The 14,450-nt window shown below is 48.5% G+C and overlaps 4 protein-coding genes across 6 annotated transcripts; 2 read left to right on the top strand and 2 right to left on the bottom strand.

The window, feature by feature from the left end:
- Positions 1-2,416: 2,416 nt before the first annotated feature.
- Positions 2,417-5,060, top strand: homezb (homeobox and leucine zipper encoding b). The gene is made up of 2 exons (XM_037478121.2): positions 2,417-2,789; positions 3,756-5,060. The coding sequence occupies exon 2, from the start codon at positions 3,780-3,782 to the stop codon at positions 4,944-4,946; it is 1,167 nt and encodes a 388-aa protein (XP_037334018.2). The 5' UTR covers positions 2,417-2,789; positions 3,756-3,779; the 3' UTR covers positions 4,947-5,060.
- Positions 5,061-5,715: 655 nt separating this feature from the next.
- Positions 5,716-7,353, bottom strand: cideb (cell death inducing DFFA like effector b). The gene is made up of 5 exons (XM_037478124.2): positions 7,202-7,353; positions 6,902-7,016; positions 6,423-6,581; positions 6,137-6,327; positions 5,716-5,888 (listed from the first exon to the last, which is right to left on the bottom strand). The coding sequence occupies exons 1-5, from the start codon at positions 7,225-7,227 to the stop codon at positions 5,747-5,749; spliced, it is 633 nt and encodes a 210-aa protein (XP_037334021.2). The 5' UTR covers positions 7,228-7,353; the 3' UTR covers positions 5,716-5,746.
- A 131-nt stretch (positions 7,354-7,484) lies between these two features.
- On the top strand, positions 7,485-12,195 carry tinf2 (TERF1 (TRF1)-interacting nuclear factor 2). Of its 3 annotated transcripts, XM_037478119.2 has the most exons (10): positions 7,485-8,338; positions 8,589-8,791; positions 8,927-9,034; positions 9,264-9,359; positions 9,501-9,611; positions 9,777-9,900; positions 9,996-10,722; positions 11,147-11,205; positions 11,327-11,406; positions 11,493-12,195. In XM_037478119.2, the coding sequence occupies exons 1-10, from the start codon at positions 8,311-8,313 to the stop codon at positions 11,610-11,612; spliced, it is 1,656 nt and encodes a 551-aa protein (XP_037334016.2). In that variant the 5' UTR covers positions 7,485-8,310; the 3' UTR covers positions 11,613-12,195. The 3 variants fall into 3 exon arrangements, with proteins under 3 accessions (XP_037334016.2, XP_037334015.2, XP_037334014.2); XM_037478118.2 differs by lacking the exon at positions 7,485-8,338 and having other exon boundaries at positions 8,355-8,791; positions 9,267-9,359; XM_037478117.2 differs by lacking the exon at positions 7,485-8,338 and having other exon boundaries at positions 8,357-8,791.
- Positions 11,838-14,261, bottom strand: dhrs4 (dehydrogenase/reductase (SDR family) member 4). Its single transcript, XM_037478123.2, has 9 exons — positions 14,127-14,261; positions 13,711-13,826; positions 12,948-13,125; positions 12,739-12,840; positions 12,577-12,647; positions 12,450-12,501; positions 12,224-12,358; positions 12,062-12,117; positions 11,838-11,976 (listed from the first exon to the last, which is right to left on the bottom strand). The coding sequence occupies exons 2-9, from the start codon at positions 13,821-13,823 to the stop codon at positions 11,862-11,864; spliced, it is 822 nt and encodes a 273-aa protein (XP_037334020.2). The 5' UTR covers positions 13,824-13,826; positions 14,127-14,261; the 3' UTR covers positions 11,838-11,861.
- Positions 14,262-14,450: the final 189 nt, after the last annotated feature.

A 14,450-nucleotide genomic window follows, 5' to 3' on the forward strand; every position in this document is an offset into this window, starting at 1 on the left:
GGCCCGAGGGAAACCAGCCCGACTACGGCCCGAGGGAAACCAGTCCCACTAGGTACTAAGGGAAACCAGTCCCACTACGGCCCGAGGGAAACCAGTCCCACTAGGTACTAAGGGAAACCAGTCCCACTACGGCCCGAGGGAAACCAGTCCCACTAGGTACTAAGGGAAACCAGTCCCACTACGGCCCGAGGGAAACCAGTCCCACTACGTACTAAGGGAAACCAGTCCCACTTTGACCGAGGGAAACCAGTCCCACTAGGTTAGGGCTCGCCACTCACCCCAAAAGCTTCTCAGGGTCTCCGGCCCCTCGAGCGGCCCCGGCCGTCGGGGAAGGAAGGAATCGAGCGCCTCTGCCTGCCACCTCTCCGCGTGGAGTTTATCCGCAACGGCCCCAATGGCACCTCCGAAAAGGGTTGCCGGGGGAAAGAGGGGCATCAAGGAGGAAGGCTTTGTCCTTCTCCTCGAGGCTAGAGTGGCTCAGCCAAAGGTGCCGCTCCGTAGCCACCAGGGCTCCCATGGAGCGGCTGACGTCCCCTTCGTGGCCCTCAACGCGAGGTCAGCCGTGTGCCTCAGCTCACAAACTGCCTCCGGAGTTAGCTCCGTCACCCTCGGCCACGTCGGCCAGCAGCTCTGCCCGATACGCCTGGATAAGCGGCATCGTATGCAGGCAGGAGGCCGCCTGCCCCGCCGCCGAGTAAGCCTTGCCCACCAGAGCCGAGGTAGTCCTCGAAGGCTTGGTGGGCAGCACCGGTGTCCTCAGCGACACGGCCGCGGGGGAAACATGGCCTCCGCGGCCGGCGTACTCACGTAGCCATGTCGCTTAGCCTCAGCTAGAGACGAGTACAATGCCGTACGCGGGTTCTACTCGACGTCAACCTCCGCTGCCCCGACGCTCACCACGTCCAGCGCCTCGGAGCTGGAGGAACGTGAGAGCGGCGTCTCATCGAGCGGGGAGAGGGAGTGCCCCTCGAACTGAATCCTTAATCTTGTGTATTTTTAAATTTTCATTAACCTTTGAATGAATCAAACTTATTTTTCCTTCACTATGCTTTTAGCAGCGTCTATATCAGTGACTTTGTTACCTTCCACATTTATTCTGAATGACCCCACTGTCTAATTTAACATGCAGAAAAAAAGTCATTGAGGAGAGTTTCCTGTAATGACCCCAATGCACATTTTAATTCCTTCAACAAGATTGAATATTTGGGATGCTTAATAGCTTTAACATTGTAACTGCCAACTAAGTCAGACATGAATAATCTTTGTTTTCCACTTTTCCAATCTTTGTTTCCACTTTAGTCCACAGGGACCACCAGCATCAGCACGACATGTTCTACTGCATCTGTGAGGCACCTTTTCAATGCAGGACTTTTACTTGTGGGAGTGTTTTGTGGCTGTGTATTAACTGCTGTACCTTAATGTTGTAAAGCATTTCCATAATGGATGACAACAGAGGTTGGATGCAGATTAAACACTCAACATTTAACGTCAACATCAACGGACTCACATCATTCTCCAACGTAAAGTTCTAAATAACAGATGGTGCCTCTTCAAATGGCCTCTTTGACTGGAACTATGTATATATATCTATATATAGATATATACTGTATATATAGAGAGAGAGAGAGAGAGAGAGAGAGAGTGGCGCCTCCTTCAGGTGAAATGTACTCATTACTTACTGATCCTTTTGTTATTTATTACAGGGAGACTGACTTTGACATCTTCTGTACACGACTTTATGTTAAATCATAATTATGTATTATGTTAAAACATAAATCACTGATATCTTGTATCATTCTTGATGTAATGAAACTGATTCAGTAAAGCAAAGAACTAAGTGTTCCACAGACACAAGATGTGATCCTTTAACTCCTGCGTCCTCCTTGTGTGAAGAAGAATCAGTGACTCTTCACTGTAGACATGGAGACCAGAGAAAGGAGAAGAATGCTGACTGAGGGTTGTTTCCCCTTCCCTAACCCTTGTTTTGTCTGTTTCTGTGTGCTTCACTGTGAGGTAACCACTTGGAGGCTTGCATCCTTGGGGGGGGGGGGGGGTGATGCCCGGTGAAGGCAATGTGATAGGCCCAGATGTTGAAGGAACAGCTATAGTGTCCAGTGTGGTGAACACGTCCAGGTTGAGATCATTCCTGGGGCCCATTCTAAATTAGTTAGTTTCATAAATGAGAACAATTTGTAGATGAGTTCTTTTGAACTGTAAAGATTGCATTTTGGTTGATTTGACACCCATCAGCCATGGGTGTGGGGATTCATTGTGTAACTTTTCAAAACGCAACACAACAATTTAATGAGCGCCACTAAATATTTGTAGCAGACAAAGTGCATTAACGGATTGTTAAAAAGACACAATCTTTCATTCAATAAAACACTGCAGGTAGAGACACATATACATGGTTTAACCATATCATTGTTTATATATATATATTTTATAATACATTTAACAGCCTTTGAAATGAACAGGAAGAGTGGAAAGCATCGCTCTGTCAAATACAGTCAATAAAAGAAATGAACATAACCTTGTTGAGGTACCCGCGGATGTAGGATCGATGGAGCCAGGTGCTCCTAATTGATACCAACGGCGCATTGATTAAATTCGATCCGTAGTTACGTCACGCGTTATTCAACTTGTATGTACACCGTATTTAATCAAATTGAGAGCGTTAGAGCAGGTTTAACTGTAAGCGGCGTTAAGTCATCTGGATCCAGTGCTTCAATGAACTAAACCAGATCAGCAGAAAAACAGTCAAACGGGAATTATTTCTGCTCCGAAAGGTACGTTGGGAACTAAAGCCATTCGTTATGTGACTTTAATGATATTATCAATGTCTTCTTGAGGCCACCATGAACATTAAACCTAAATCGAAAGTAGCTAAATGTTCCGTATCATCACAGCTAGCGTTAGCATGATGTTGTCAACAAGCTAACGGAGGCTAGCTAACCAAACTAGCTAGCGATGCGGCTAATGCTAACAAACAGATAATCAACTCGATCAATCATTGGAATCGATGACAGGTAAATATGCGCGTGGTATTGTAATCTTACTTGTTATCAATGTTTTACCCCAATTACGGGTTAGTTATTCCTTTAGTGTTATTTGATGTTATATATCACCTTTTCCTTTCACTGCATTAATTAAAGGAGTTAATATCCTATTTTTTTATATCCCCGCTATACTTTTATCTTTCTGGATTTCAGTTCTGAAGTGAGCTTCATTGTTCACTGATAGCAAAACACCTGATGGCTAAACAAATGTGGTACATTAAATATTAAACTTGTACATATACGTTCCACTTGCATAAACGTAAATACTAAGACTTTTTGAAATGATTGATTGAATACTATATTTTTCTTATGATATGTATCATTTTAAGTAACATTTTGAGTAGACAACTTTTAACTTTAATGGCTGATCTGAGTATGGACTAACAATGAATAACAAACACAATAACACTCGATTAAACGGGTGTTTTTGTGTACATGTGGAAAATATGGAGCTTTTATTGTAGCGTATGCAAATGTTTTTATTTAAACATAGTCATCTTTGCTGATTTGCATGGCATTTAAAAAATGCCACCAGAAATATTTAAAGGATATCCGTCCATCATAGAGAAATGTGTGACAGGTAGTAAATGTGTATCTTCTCACAGTATATGCTGTTATGTTTCAAAAATGTGCTTCCAGGTGACAACCTTTCAGCTTTTTGTCAATTCTTACGCTCCGCTTGTCTGCTATTTGCAGGGCTCACCCCAACCCGTATGAAAGATGAGTCAAAAAGCGGATGGAGGACTCCTCCAGCTCGGACAGGACACGCACAACTCTCCTGGAAAGACCTCGTCAGAAGTGAACGCCACCGCAAGGCCCTTCACTGTGAACCAGAGCAGCGTGGTGTGTCTCCCCCTGGTCTCTGACAGCCAGAGGATCATATGGGTGTCCTCGGACCAGATAAACCTGCAGCTGGACGGTGCGGACAAGCTGAGCGAGGCCTTCGACCACTTTCCCTACCTGACACGGGAACGGGCCGCCGCACTGGCGCAGCACTGCTCTCTGCACCCGGACCAGGTGAAGGTGTGGTTCATGGCACAGAGGCTCCGCTACGGCATCAGCTGGGACCCTGAAGACATCCCCGCTGTGCGGAAGAAGTTGGCGTCGGGTCCGGGTGGAGTGATGGGAGAAAACGGGGGATTAGATAAGGAAATGCAGCCGGAGCAACCGAAGAAGAAGAAGAAGAAGCTCAAAAGAATGACTGTACCCGACGAAATGGGAAAGAAGAGAGTGAAGCACGGGGGAGACGGTGTTGGGGGGAGAGCGGAGGGGGAAGAAACAAGAAGTGAAGGAGCTAATGTGGAGACGACACATTTGGGCAAAAAGAGGAAGGCCAAATCAGGCCAAAGACTAGCGCCCGTCCAGCCGTGGCCTCCCCGCCGCAGCCTGGAGGCGCCCAACGACCTGCTGGATGCCAGCTGTCAAACCCGGGCCTCCCCTGCGCCCCCCGTCCCCTGCGTCCACCGAGGGCCGCTGAAAACGGAGGCGCAGACCGACCTCGACCTCGACGGGGAGGGAGTCGCGCTCCCCGGCCGCGTCCGCTTAAGGGCCAGGTCGCAGGCCCAGTTGGAGATGATGCAGGCGGCGTTCGCGCAGTGCCAGTATCCCAACGTGGAGGACTACAACCGCCTGTCGGAGGCCATCGAGGTGCCGCGCTACGCGCTGGTCCAGTGGTTCGGCGACATGCGCTACTACGTCAAGAAATTCCACCCGCGCTGGCTGAGCGGCGAGCAGTACGCCCGGGCGCTGGCCACCATCAGGGACCAGCAGCACCTGAGGTCGCTGGAGAAGGTTCAGCCCCGAGGGAGCTGCGGCGAGGAGCAGAGCAGGCCGGTGTCTCCGAAGGAGAAAACGGCGCAGCAGCCCGCGGGCCTAATGCCCCTCTGAAAGGGAGCGCGTTTCGTCTAAGGCTGGACGTTTTAAACTTACAGGCGGACGTTTGATGGGGCCGTGCAAAAATTGAGACACAGTCTCAAGAAGTTGCCTTTTATGTTCTTCTGCTGTTTTTTTTTTTGTTTTTTTCTTAACATGTAGCATCTTTAGAGACGCTACCAATTTGCAACGTGGATGCAATTTCACACGGACGAGTCCCTTTGAGTGGGGATGTTTTCATTTTCATTCAAGCAAAACACGGTCATTGTTCAAGCACAACTCTACTTGTATTAAGTTACATGGAAACATCAAGAAACTCAAACAATTAAACTAATTTCCTTTTTCAAAAAAGACAGCGACGTTTTGGATCAAAATGACAAACTGCTTTTTGTTATTAGATTTCAGAGCAGATGGTGCACGTTATCTTCACCAAATTAACAAAAATAAAGCACAATTCAAGTATATTCGAGTATTATGTATTGCACAAACATCAAAACATATGACGCACATTTTCATGTCATTAAGCAACAATTCCTCTGCTGTTACTGACATTCATTTTGTCGGTTACATTCTGTTTATAACCTGAAGTGCATCATAAATCTTCCACAGAGATAAGTCTATATGACCACAGATATTCCTTTGGCAGAGGGTCATGCCTCTTTAAAGGTCATCCACACTAAACAATAGTTTCCCAATGAGATGCTCTGAAGGGAATACGATGTAAAATCTAATCCAGACTAAACAATCGGACCCGATGTTTCAATTGAATAGCTCTCTCTCTCTCTCGCTCTCTCTCTCTCTCTCTCTCGGCTGTGTTAGTTCCAGCTGGCTGTGTACTCGGTCCTCTGCGGCTGCCAAAGCTCAGCGCCTTCAATGATGCGGCGGATCATGGAGGCCGAAGTGAGAAGCAGGTGGCCGGCGGCGTGCAGGAGGGCGGAGGTCACGCGCAGGGCTTCTCTGAAAAAAAAAAAAAAAAAAAGTCACACTTCATGTCAAACTACTACTCCGTCATTTAGAACCCTCGTATGAGGCAAAATCATCTCATTTGTTTAGTAAATTAATCTCTAAGGGCCCCAAAGATGGGGAACCATTTGACCTAACTACCCAATAGTATACAAATAGTTTCAGCATCAACAATCTTTTCTCATATTTAAATATCATAATATGTTTTATTAACGACCCACGCCATCTTCTCTCTGACTTACCTGAGGATTTTCTTGGGCCCCAGACATTCAAAGTTGGCGCTCACAGAGTAGAGGCCTTGGAAGGTGGCCTTCACGTTCAGGGAGCCGAAAACATCCTTCGGGCTCATCCTGTAAAGGTCAAAGGTGACGCGAGCGATGTCTCTCCCGGTGCGAGGCTTGCTGAGCTCATGAGATTTGGACACGACCGCACCCTGGTGGATCAGAGACGGTGTTCCTGATGCCGAGTTCGAAACGGAGAAAGAAATGTGTGACAACATGGGGCGGCGTAACGTTTGCTGGGACGCACCGGCTGTGGTCTCCACGTCTGTCCAGGCTCCAGGGCCATGAGCGTGGTGTTGTCGGGCAGGGTCATGAGGAACTCGTCGGAGTCCACCTCCGTGCCGTCCTCCTCGCAGGCCAGGGACAGAGACGCCGCAGACAGGGACAGCAGCAGAGCCTGGCACACCTACAGCGCGGATTCACGCAACGCTTCAACCTCATACACGGTCACTTTTCTGTTGTGTATGACAACGCTATTTTGGTGGGGAACCCAGTTAAATAGAAAATGTTTACAGTATTTATTCTCATAGAAATCTGAAGCTGTGTCAAACCATTTAATTCAGCAGGTTACACATTAAACCAATACTCCCTTAGCTTATCTTTTGGCCCTGATCGCATATTTGACGCCATCAAGGATTTGAGACCATGTTTCAAACTTTGTTTTTTTTTTCCCCCCCATCATACAGCCTTACTCTGATTCTGTTTGTTTGTGTTTTTTTTTCTCACCCTCTCTTTCAGCTCCTCCAGGGTCCCGGCTGTGATGCCCTTCCTGGTCTCCCTGTCATGACGACAGACTCTGAAGGGACGCTGCGGTGGAGACCACACTCGCTTGGTGACGGATCTGAGGAAATGACAGACAGAAAAGTAGCCCAAAAACAACGAGACAACACTTAAATGCACTACATATAATATAAAACTATAAAATATAACTTCGTTATGTTTGGGACGTCCAAAATACATGGATTGTTGGCCAAGCAGAAGGCTCATTAAGCCGATAAATAGAATAACCACTAATGGTCCACTTACTTGATAAATGAAGACGTCGTGTCCATCCTCGTCAGTGTCTTGGTTTCTCGTCGTCTCGCAGCCTTGTTTTGTGATAAGTCGAGTTGGTGTAACAACTAGCGATAATGTCTGTACTATTTGTGTTTGGCCCAGCAGCCGGACTTTGCCCCGAATCTGTCGATGACTCTGATAGAGAAAAGCACAGGGCAAAGTTCATCGAGCCCGTGTGTGTGTCTGTGTGTGTGTTTGGGACATCCTATCATCACCTGACAAGAGTTAATACCTCTACAGCCCGACGCGTGCTAGGTAGTTGATACAAATATTGATATTTGAGAGTTGAAAAAAATCCCAAAGGTCTGATTGCATAGGAACATTTTACAAAGATAAACAGTTTTAATAGGAATTCCTTATATTCGTTATTTCAGTCCTCTTTGTGTAACATACTATCGCATGGAGTTTAATGTATGTGTATAACGTTCACACCGATACCTCTGATTTATTCTTAATATCTATAACAATCAGTTTGAATAATAGTTTGCTTCTTTAATGTTTTTTTTCTTCTTTTGGCCTGTACTAAGACAATTATCTTTTAATTCTTCCATACTATGGTATTGTTCACATCCTTCCATCTACAAATGTAGTTTCTAATATGTTTTACTATTAAAACATATTAACGGGTAAAATCCATTAAATGTAACGTTAAAAGGCAAAACTAAGGTGAATCATCGGCTGCCGGATGCGCTGCTGCGTCATGTCCGGTAAAATGTAATGGGTGCGCTTCGTTTAAGTTCCACCGTTGCACGCGCGAGCGGGGTTTCCCTCTCCGAGGTTTGTTTTGGTTCTACGAGCGTGAAGCACCGCCCACTCGGGGCAGACAAATGGTAATCCGAGGAAATCGATAAAGTCTAAGGAAGGCGGGAGGTTGAGAAGCAGAACTTTTGGCGGTGCTTTGTTTCTGGTGGACTAAACAATAACAAACGATACACAACACAGAGTAAACAGATTGTCAGCTGCTTTTCGCTGCCAACTTTGCCCGCTCGGAGTTCACCTGTGGCGTCATGTGTTGCTACTCTACCGTTTAAATTGAGGTCAGCCTGTAAAACTCCACCGACTTTTCTGCCCCAGTGAATATGGCTGATAGAAAGCCCGAAGAAAACGGTAAGCATGGACCCTCCTCTGAGTGCAGGGTGTGAAACACTTGGTTTACACCGAAAGAGGTGATGTCGGTTATGTTTATTTAGGGTTGTGGTGTCCGTGGAGTGATGCACCAGAAGGAGAGGAAATGTTCTCCTTCTCCCATTGAAATGACAGTAAAACAGAATTATTATTTTTTGAAACCCCTGCCATGGGTGTCTGATGTGTTGTGTTTTTGTTTGTTTTTTTGCACCATGCTTCGTCTCGTGCACAGACGGGAGCCTTCCCTTCGCCGCACTCACGCTCCTGGCCCCGCCCGTGCGCCTGGTGTCGGCGGCCCTCTGGAAAGTGATGAAGAAGAGGGACGTGATGCAGTACGGGGTGGTGGAGGAAGTCGTGACCTCGGCCTGCGAGACCGTCCCGGGTCTGCTCACCCTGAGACACCAGGCCAAACTGGCGCTGGGGCTGAGGGGACGGGTGAGCCTCCCACGTGACTCTTCTCACTCTGTCCCATTGTGTTATTGTCCTTTTCGAGATGCACATGGTGGGCTTTTAAAAAAATATTAAATCTGCATCCTATGCCTAGTTCGTCAACCGCTCCCTTCTTTTCAGCTGATCTTGGAGCTGTGCAGTAGTCGGCCGGAGGAGAAGGCCATCGGGCCACACCTGAAGAGGATGCGCGCTCCTGCTGCCATGTCAACCTCCTCTGCTTCTGCAATGGTAAATCGAATGTAATGTTCATCGGCACCTCCAAAGAATGCCACCGCGGTCGGTGAAACTCGGAGGCGATTAGAGAAGTAAACGTATTGTTGAATCAAAGCGGTCGGACACTTTCGGAAACCTTAACTTTAAATGGACAATATTTGATCCGAACTTGCAACAAAGTTCAACTTTGGATGTTTCGTTTTTTGTATGGAATAGACTTAACTTTTGCTTGTTTTGCTCCTAGAAGAGGAACATGAAGATCCCAAAAACAGTGGAAAGTTTTCTCTCACTCGTTGACGTTCTGCTCAACGACCCGACGGAGAGACAGCGCTTCTTCAAGGCGAGTCCCTCCTCTAGTGTTTGTTTGCAATCATTCAGCAAAAGAGCCGATGTCAGTGTGTGTTGTGATCATTTCTCTGTTGAGGCACGTAGGAATGTAGGAATGTAAAAGGCCAACCCTTGTTCTCCTCTCTTCCGACAGGAGGACTTCCCTCTGGATTACGGTCAAAGGTTTGACCAGGAGCTGGAGAAGCTCCTGTGGGAGTTTTTGATTCGACTCGATCAGTTACTTCCGGTTCCCAGCCTCGCTCAGGTAGTTGGTGCTCAAACCCCCCCCCCCCCCCCCCCAGCCTGCAAGAACATTTCAAATCAATAATATGTAGCTGCAGTGGATGAAAGACGTGTATTTTTGCTTTGGCTGTAGCTGGTAGTCGCCTGAAGACGAAAAGCTGTTCATACATTAATCTTTTGTGGGCAGACGGTGTCGTGGCTCAGTGAAGCCCCCCCTGTCCTGGAGGAGTGTGCGCGGGCGGCCACCCAACCGCAGCTCCTGAGGGTCCTGCTTCAGCATCAAACCTGTCTGGGCCACCTGGAGGCTGCAGGTAGATTTACGGCCCTCCTGAGCCCCTCAGCTGGAATCACTGTGCAGCACTAATAGTTCTCATTGTCCACGTTTTTTTTTTTTTTTTTTTTACAGCATCGCTCCCTCCAAACATGGGAGACTCCATCCTAGCTTCGCTTTCTCTCCCCCCCTCTGGAAGAATACCTTCAAATCCATCAACGGGAGCCAAAAGGTCTCGAGCGGACCCGTCCGATGGCGCACAGAGAGGAGACAAGACGCCGTTCATCACACCCGTCATCGGACTCATGTCCAACGAAGACGTGCCAGTTATGATGAGGAAAACGGCTGCGACAAACGAGCACCTGAACCCCAATAAGAACTTGAAATACACCGGGGTCAAAGAGAGACGAGTGGAGGGGGGGGAGCAACACCTCAAAACGGCCCCAAAAAGAAGCAGTGGAGCGAAGCGCAAGCAGCCTGACGAAGGAGAAAGTCAATCTGAGGAGGAGGAGGAGGAGGAGGAGGAAGAAGAAGAGTTATGCATAGAGAGTGTAAGCACGGGTTTGAGAAACGCAGCGGATCGGGGCGAGAGCGAGCGGCGGCACCTGGAGGGCTGCATGAGACGTCTGGGCGTCCGGACGCTGCACCTCCCCGACGACCCGACCCTCTGCTCCGTCTTTGTCTCCTGCCTGACGAGCCAACCCAGCGTCAAGGTCGATAAAATGACCCGCGCCAACGCCGCTGCCGCCGCCACGGCGGGATGCGCCTCGAAAAGGCCCGCTCCGACGAGGCGGCGGCGGCAGTCGCCGGTCAAAGGCGCGGCGCAGAGCGACAGCGGGCCGCCGGAGCTGGACGATAAAGAGTAAGCGATGTGGTGGGGGGGGGCGCAAGAAGCAAAGCAAGCGCCTTCGAAAAAAACCCGTTAAATCATGTGACGCGTTTCGGGTTTTGTTCTCTGCCTCGAGGGTCTTTGGTTTGGTACTTTGGTTACTTGGGACATTTTACTGTATTAAAAAAAGCAAAAAAGTTAACGTGTAGTTGTTTAAATACAATAAAACAACTGATTTGGTGCAACGTTTCCGGTTTCATTTGGTTTTTCTGTGTCAGATATTCTCAGTGATTTTAAATATATTTCTAAAGAGAATCTAATTAATGATTCTACTGCATTTCAAGACTTTATAGAAAAACAGGATTTCCTGTCCCGTGCTATTCACCAGCCATTAAAACTGAATTACTGAAGAAATTACTTTGACTTTGTGGTTTAATTGTCCGTTTCTCCTTGGCAGAAACCTCCCTGTGTCGCCAAGCATGAGCAGCGCTCCCTCTCCGCGGCGGCGTCACACAGGTGATCGAACAAATCACGTCTTCCCCCAAACTTAGAGATTCGTAAAAACCTTTTTTTTTTTGTTTTAAAACAAAAAAAACAACCCAACCACTTATAACCGTGGTGTCTTTTGTGTGCTCAGTGACGTCGGGCCTCCTGGTCGGCTCCGACGACTACGTAGCCGACTCCGAGGACGAGGCGACTAAGAACTTCAAAGTCCGGGTACGTATGTTCACGAGGTGGGGAGGGTGGGGGGGGGGGGTCACGTTCATTTGAGTTTGATGTCCTCCTGACTCTCCCGCCCTCAGCTGTTCACGAAGCGCTACCACAAGACCAGACACGGCACGTACGTTCCCACTCTGAGGGAGTTCTGGAAGCCCGGCATGACGCGGCGGGACCTGAGGTCGGACGGAGGCAAAAGCCGATGAGGAAGCCGGACTCCACCACCCCCCCCCCACCCCCCACCCCCCGAGAGCTTTCATCTTTACTTTCTCTTGGTGATGGGAGTATTCAGACATAACGATGAGGGTGTGGCTGAAAGGTTCAAAAACCTTTTACGTTTATTTAGAAAGCGAATGTCACCCGGTCACGTGGACTTTTTTAAATGAACGTGCTGCTTCCTGATGGAGGTGGATTCGCGTGTTTCGGGCGGCGCGGAGCCGACCGGTCGAGTCGAATCAGAGTCGGCAGCCGATCCCTCCGGTCACGGTGACGGTCTCTCCGGTGATGTAGGAAGCCTCCTCGGAGCACAGGAAGGCGATGACGCCCCCCACCTCCTCTGGCTCTCCGATTCTGACATTTCGGGGGCAAAGTGTGATGAGATGTGATATCGGGGTGCTTTTTGGTTCCGTGCGACGCTTGTGGCCATGAGTTGTACCTTTTGATGCTGAGCTGCTTTTTAAACTCCTCCACGACGTCTTCATTTCCCCATAACTGCAACGACACAATGTGTTACACAGATGTTTTAACTTTTAACAAATAAAAACACCCCCTCCCCCTTTGTAAATGCAGGATCTGTGTGTTTCTTTGTGCTCCTCACCGCGGAGCTGAAGCGGGTCTTGATGACCCCCGGCGCCACGCAGTTCACTCGGATGTTCTCCCGGGCCAGCTCGGGGGCCAGAGCGCGGGTCAGCCCCAGCAGAGCGGTCTTGCTCACGCTGTAGGGACCTAAAGCCTGCAGGAGACGGGAGACGCAGGCGTCCTCCCTTAACGCGTGCACAGCACCCCCCGCCCCTCCCCCAATCGATCTGAACGCGCTTACTCACCTGCATGGGTTGGTATCCGGCCACAGACGACACAAACACCACATTCCCGCCTCTGAATGGAGAGAAACGCAGAGCATCTGTGATGGAGCTGCGTGTAGTCTGGATTGCGTTTTAGTCACTCACTCACCCCCTCTTCGCCATGTGAGGCACCACCAGCTTAGTCATGAGGAAGGCTGAGGTCACATTTACAGACAGGATCTACACAGGATGGGTCCCACAAACGGAGGAAGACAAATTGGGTTTTATTCAACCAATTCGTCATAACCGGCTCGGTCCACGCGGGACGTACCTTGTCCCAGACGTCCTGTGTGGAGTCCATGATGTTTCCGAAGAAAGGGTTGACCGCTGCGTTGGATACCAGGATGTCAACGCCGCCGCACCGATCCAGGGTCTGGGCCCCGCCCCCACCCCGGAAAACACCCAGTGACACTGTTAACGCCGTAAGTCACATGAATCCCCCCCCACCCCTCCTCGTGGTGATCGGCCACGCAGACCCACCGTTTGGAGCAGTTTCTCTCGGTCCTCCGCCTTGCCGACGTTGCAGGTGGTGCCCGTCACTTGGATGCTGCGGCTCTGCAGCAGCGCCACGGCCTTGTCCACGTTGGCCTGCCGCCGGCTGCTCACCACCACGTGGGCTCCTCGCTTCCCCAGAGCCTGGGCCGCAGCCAGACCGATCCTGGGGAGGACGGGACACTCGTTTTAGAGCATTCTAAAGATCGATCCTTTGAGTAAGAAACGCATACGTGATGAATGCATAAATCCTATTTCCCCGTAGTGATGCTTCCAGCAGCACATGACGTGTTCCATCGCACCATTTAAGCATCATTTTGTGTCCAAAGCACAGGAAAAACCCCACCACTGTTATTCAAATGTTAAAACTAAACGTCTAGTTACTTTTTTCGCGGTCTATGTGTAATCGTTTTTAAGCAACGGATGGGTACATCATTTGTAGTAGCTGATGCGTCACTTGGCCCAGGCCTTTTCCTGACCTGGAGTGTTGCAGTTACAGTTCTGTTTTTAGGAAGCGGGTCAATAACAGCACCATCAACACCATTCCGTTCTACAATTTAGGACCATTTTTGGCCGTCTCGCACAGAAAAGTCTTTGCCCAGCCTTTCTTCATATGATCACAGCTAAGTAGAGTTTATATAAGGGGATGATGGGGACATAATACAAGTATTTCAAACGCTATTTTCTTAATGGTTTTCTGTGTATTTTTGGAGAGCACAGACAAAGGAGGAATTCATAAAGTGATTCATACCCATCTGTGGAGGCGGTGATTATGGCCACCTTTCCTGCCAGGCTACTTTGAGACATACTTCTTCGGCCAACAACAGGATTGGTTCCAAGGCACCTGAAAACACTGCTCAACATCCCCTGTGAACACAGAACATTCACGGATATTATTCATACTGCATCAGTGTTTCTAGGGCAGAGGTCACCTGACGGTAGTGGGTCAGAAGCTGACGGTAAGTGCTTTGAGATGGAAGTAGACAATTCAACTTCAACAACGAATACACCTGTAAATACATCAAGATGCTGCAGCAACGCTAGAACACCTGATTGGTATTAAAGGCCAACGAAACAAAATTAGTAAGTTTAACGACGGGGGCTTTGTTGCATAACCAACTAGCGTTGAAACAATCACACAAATGTGATTGTTTCGCATTATCTCACCTTGCGGTTTATGCAGTATTGAAAGTGAGATCGGACAGAGGAGGATTTTCTAAAAAGTCAAAGTCTACTTCTGGACCTTTGACTACAATCGACTCATGTGTCATTGTATTTTCCGGGTGAAATTCACGCTGTCAAAATAAAAGCCTCCAGCCAGCAGCAAAACGAAAACGACTGCTACCCTGAAACCAAGTCCGTCGAAACGATGATGTCATTCGTTCAGGAAATTATGGATTTTGCGCAACTGACATTACGTGGAACACACGTTTTGCCTTTTTCCCTCAGTTCAAATCATATTTTTTTCCGATTAACACAGAAATCCGGACG

Source organism: Pungitius pungitius, chromosome 1 (assembly GCF_949316345.1).
Source record: "Pungitius pungitius chromosome 1, fPunPun2.1, whole genome shotgun sequence".
Taxonomy (NCBI): Eukaryota; Metazoa; Chordata; class Actinopteri; order Perciformes; family Gasterosteidae; genus Pungitius; species Pungitius pungitius.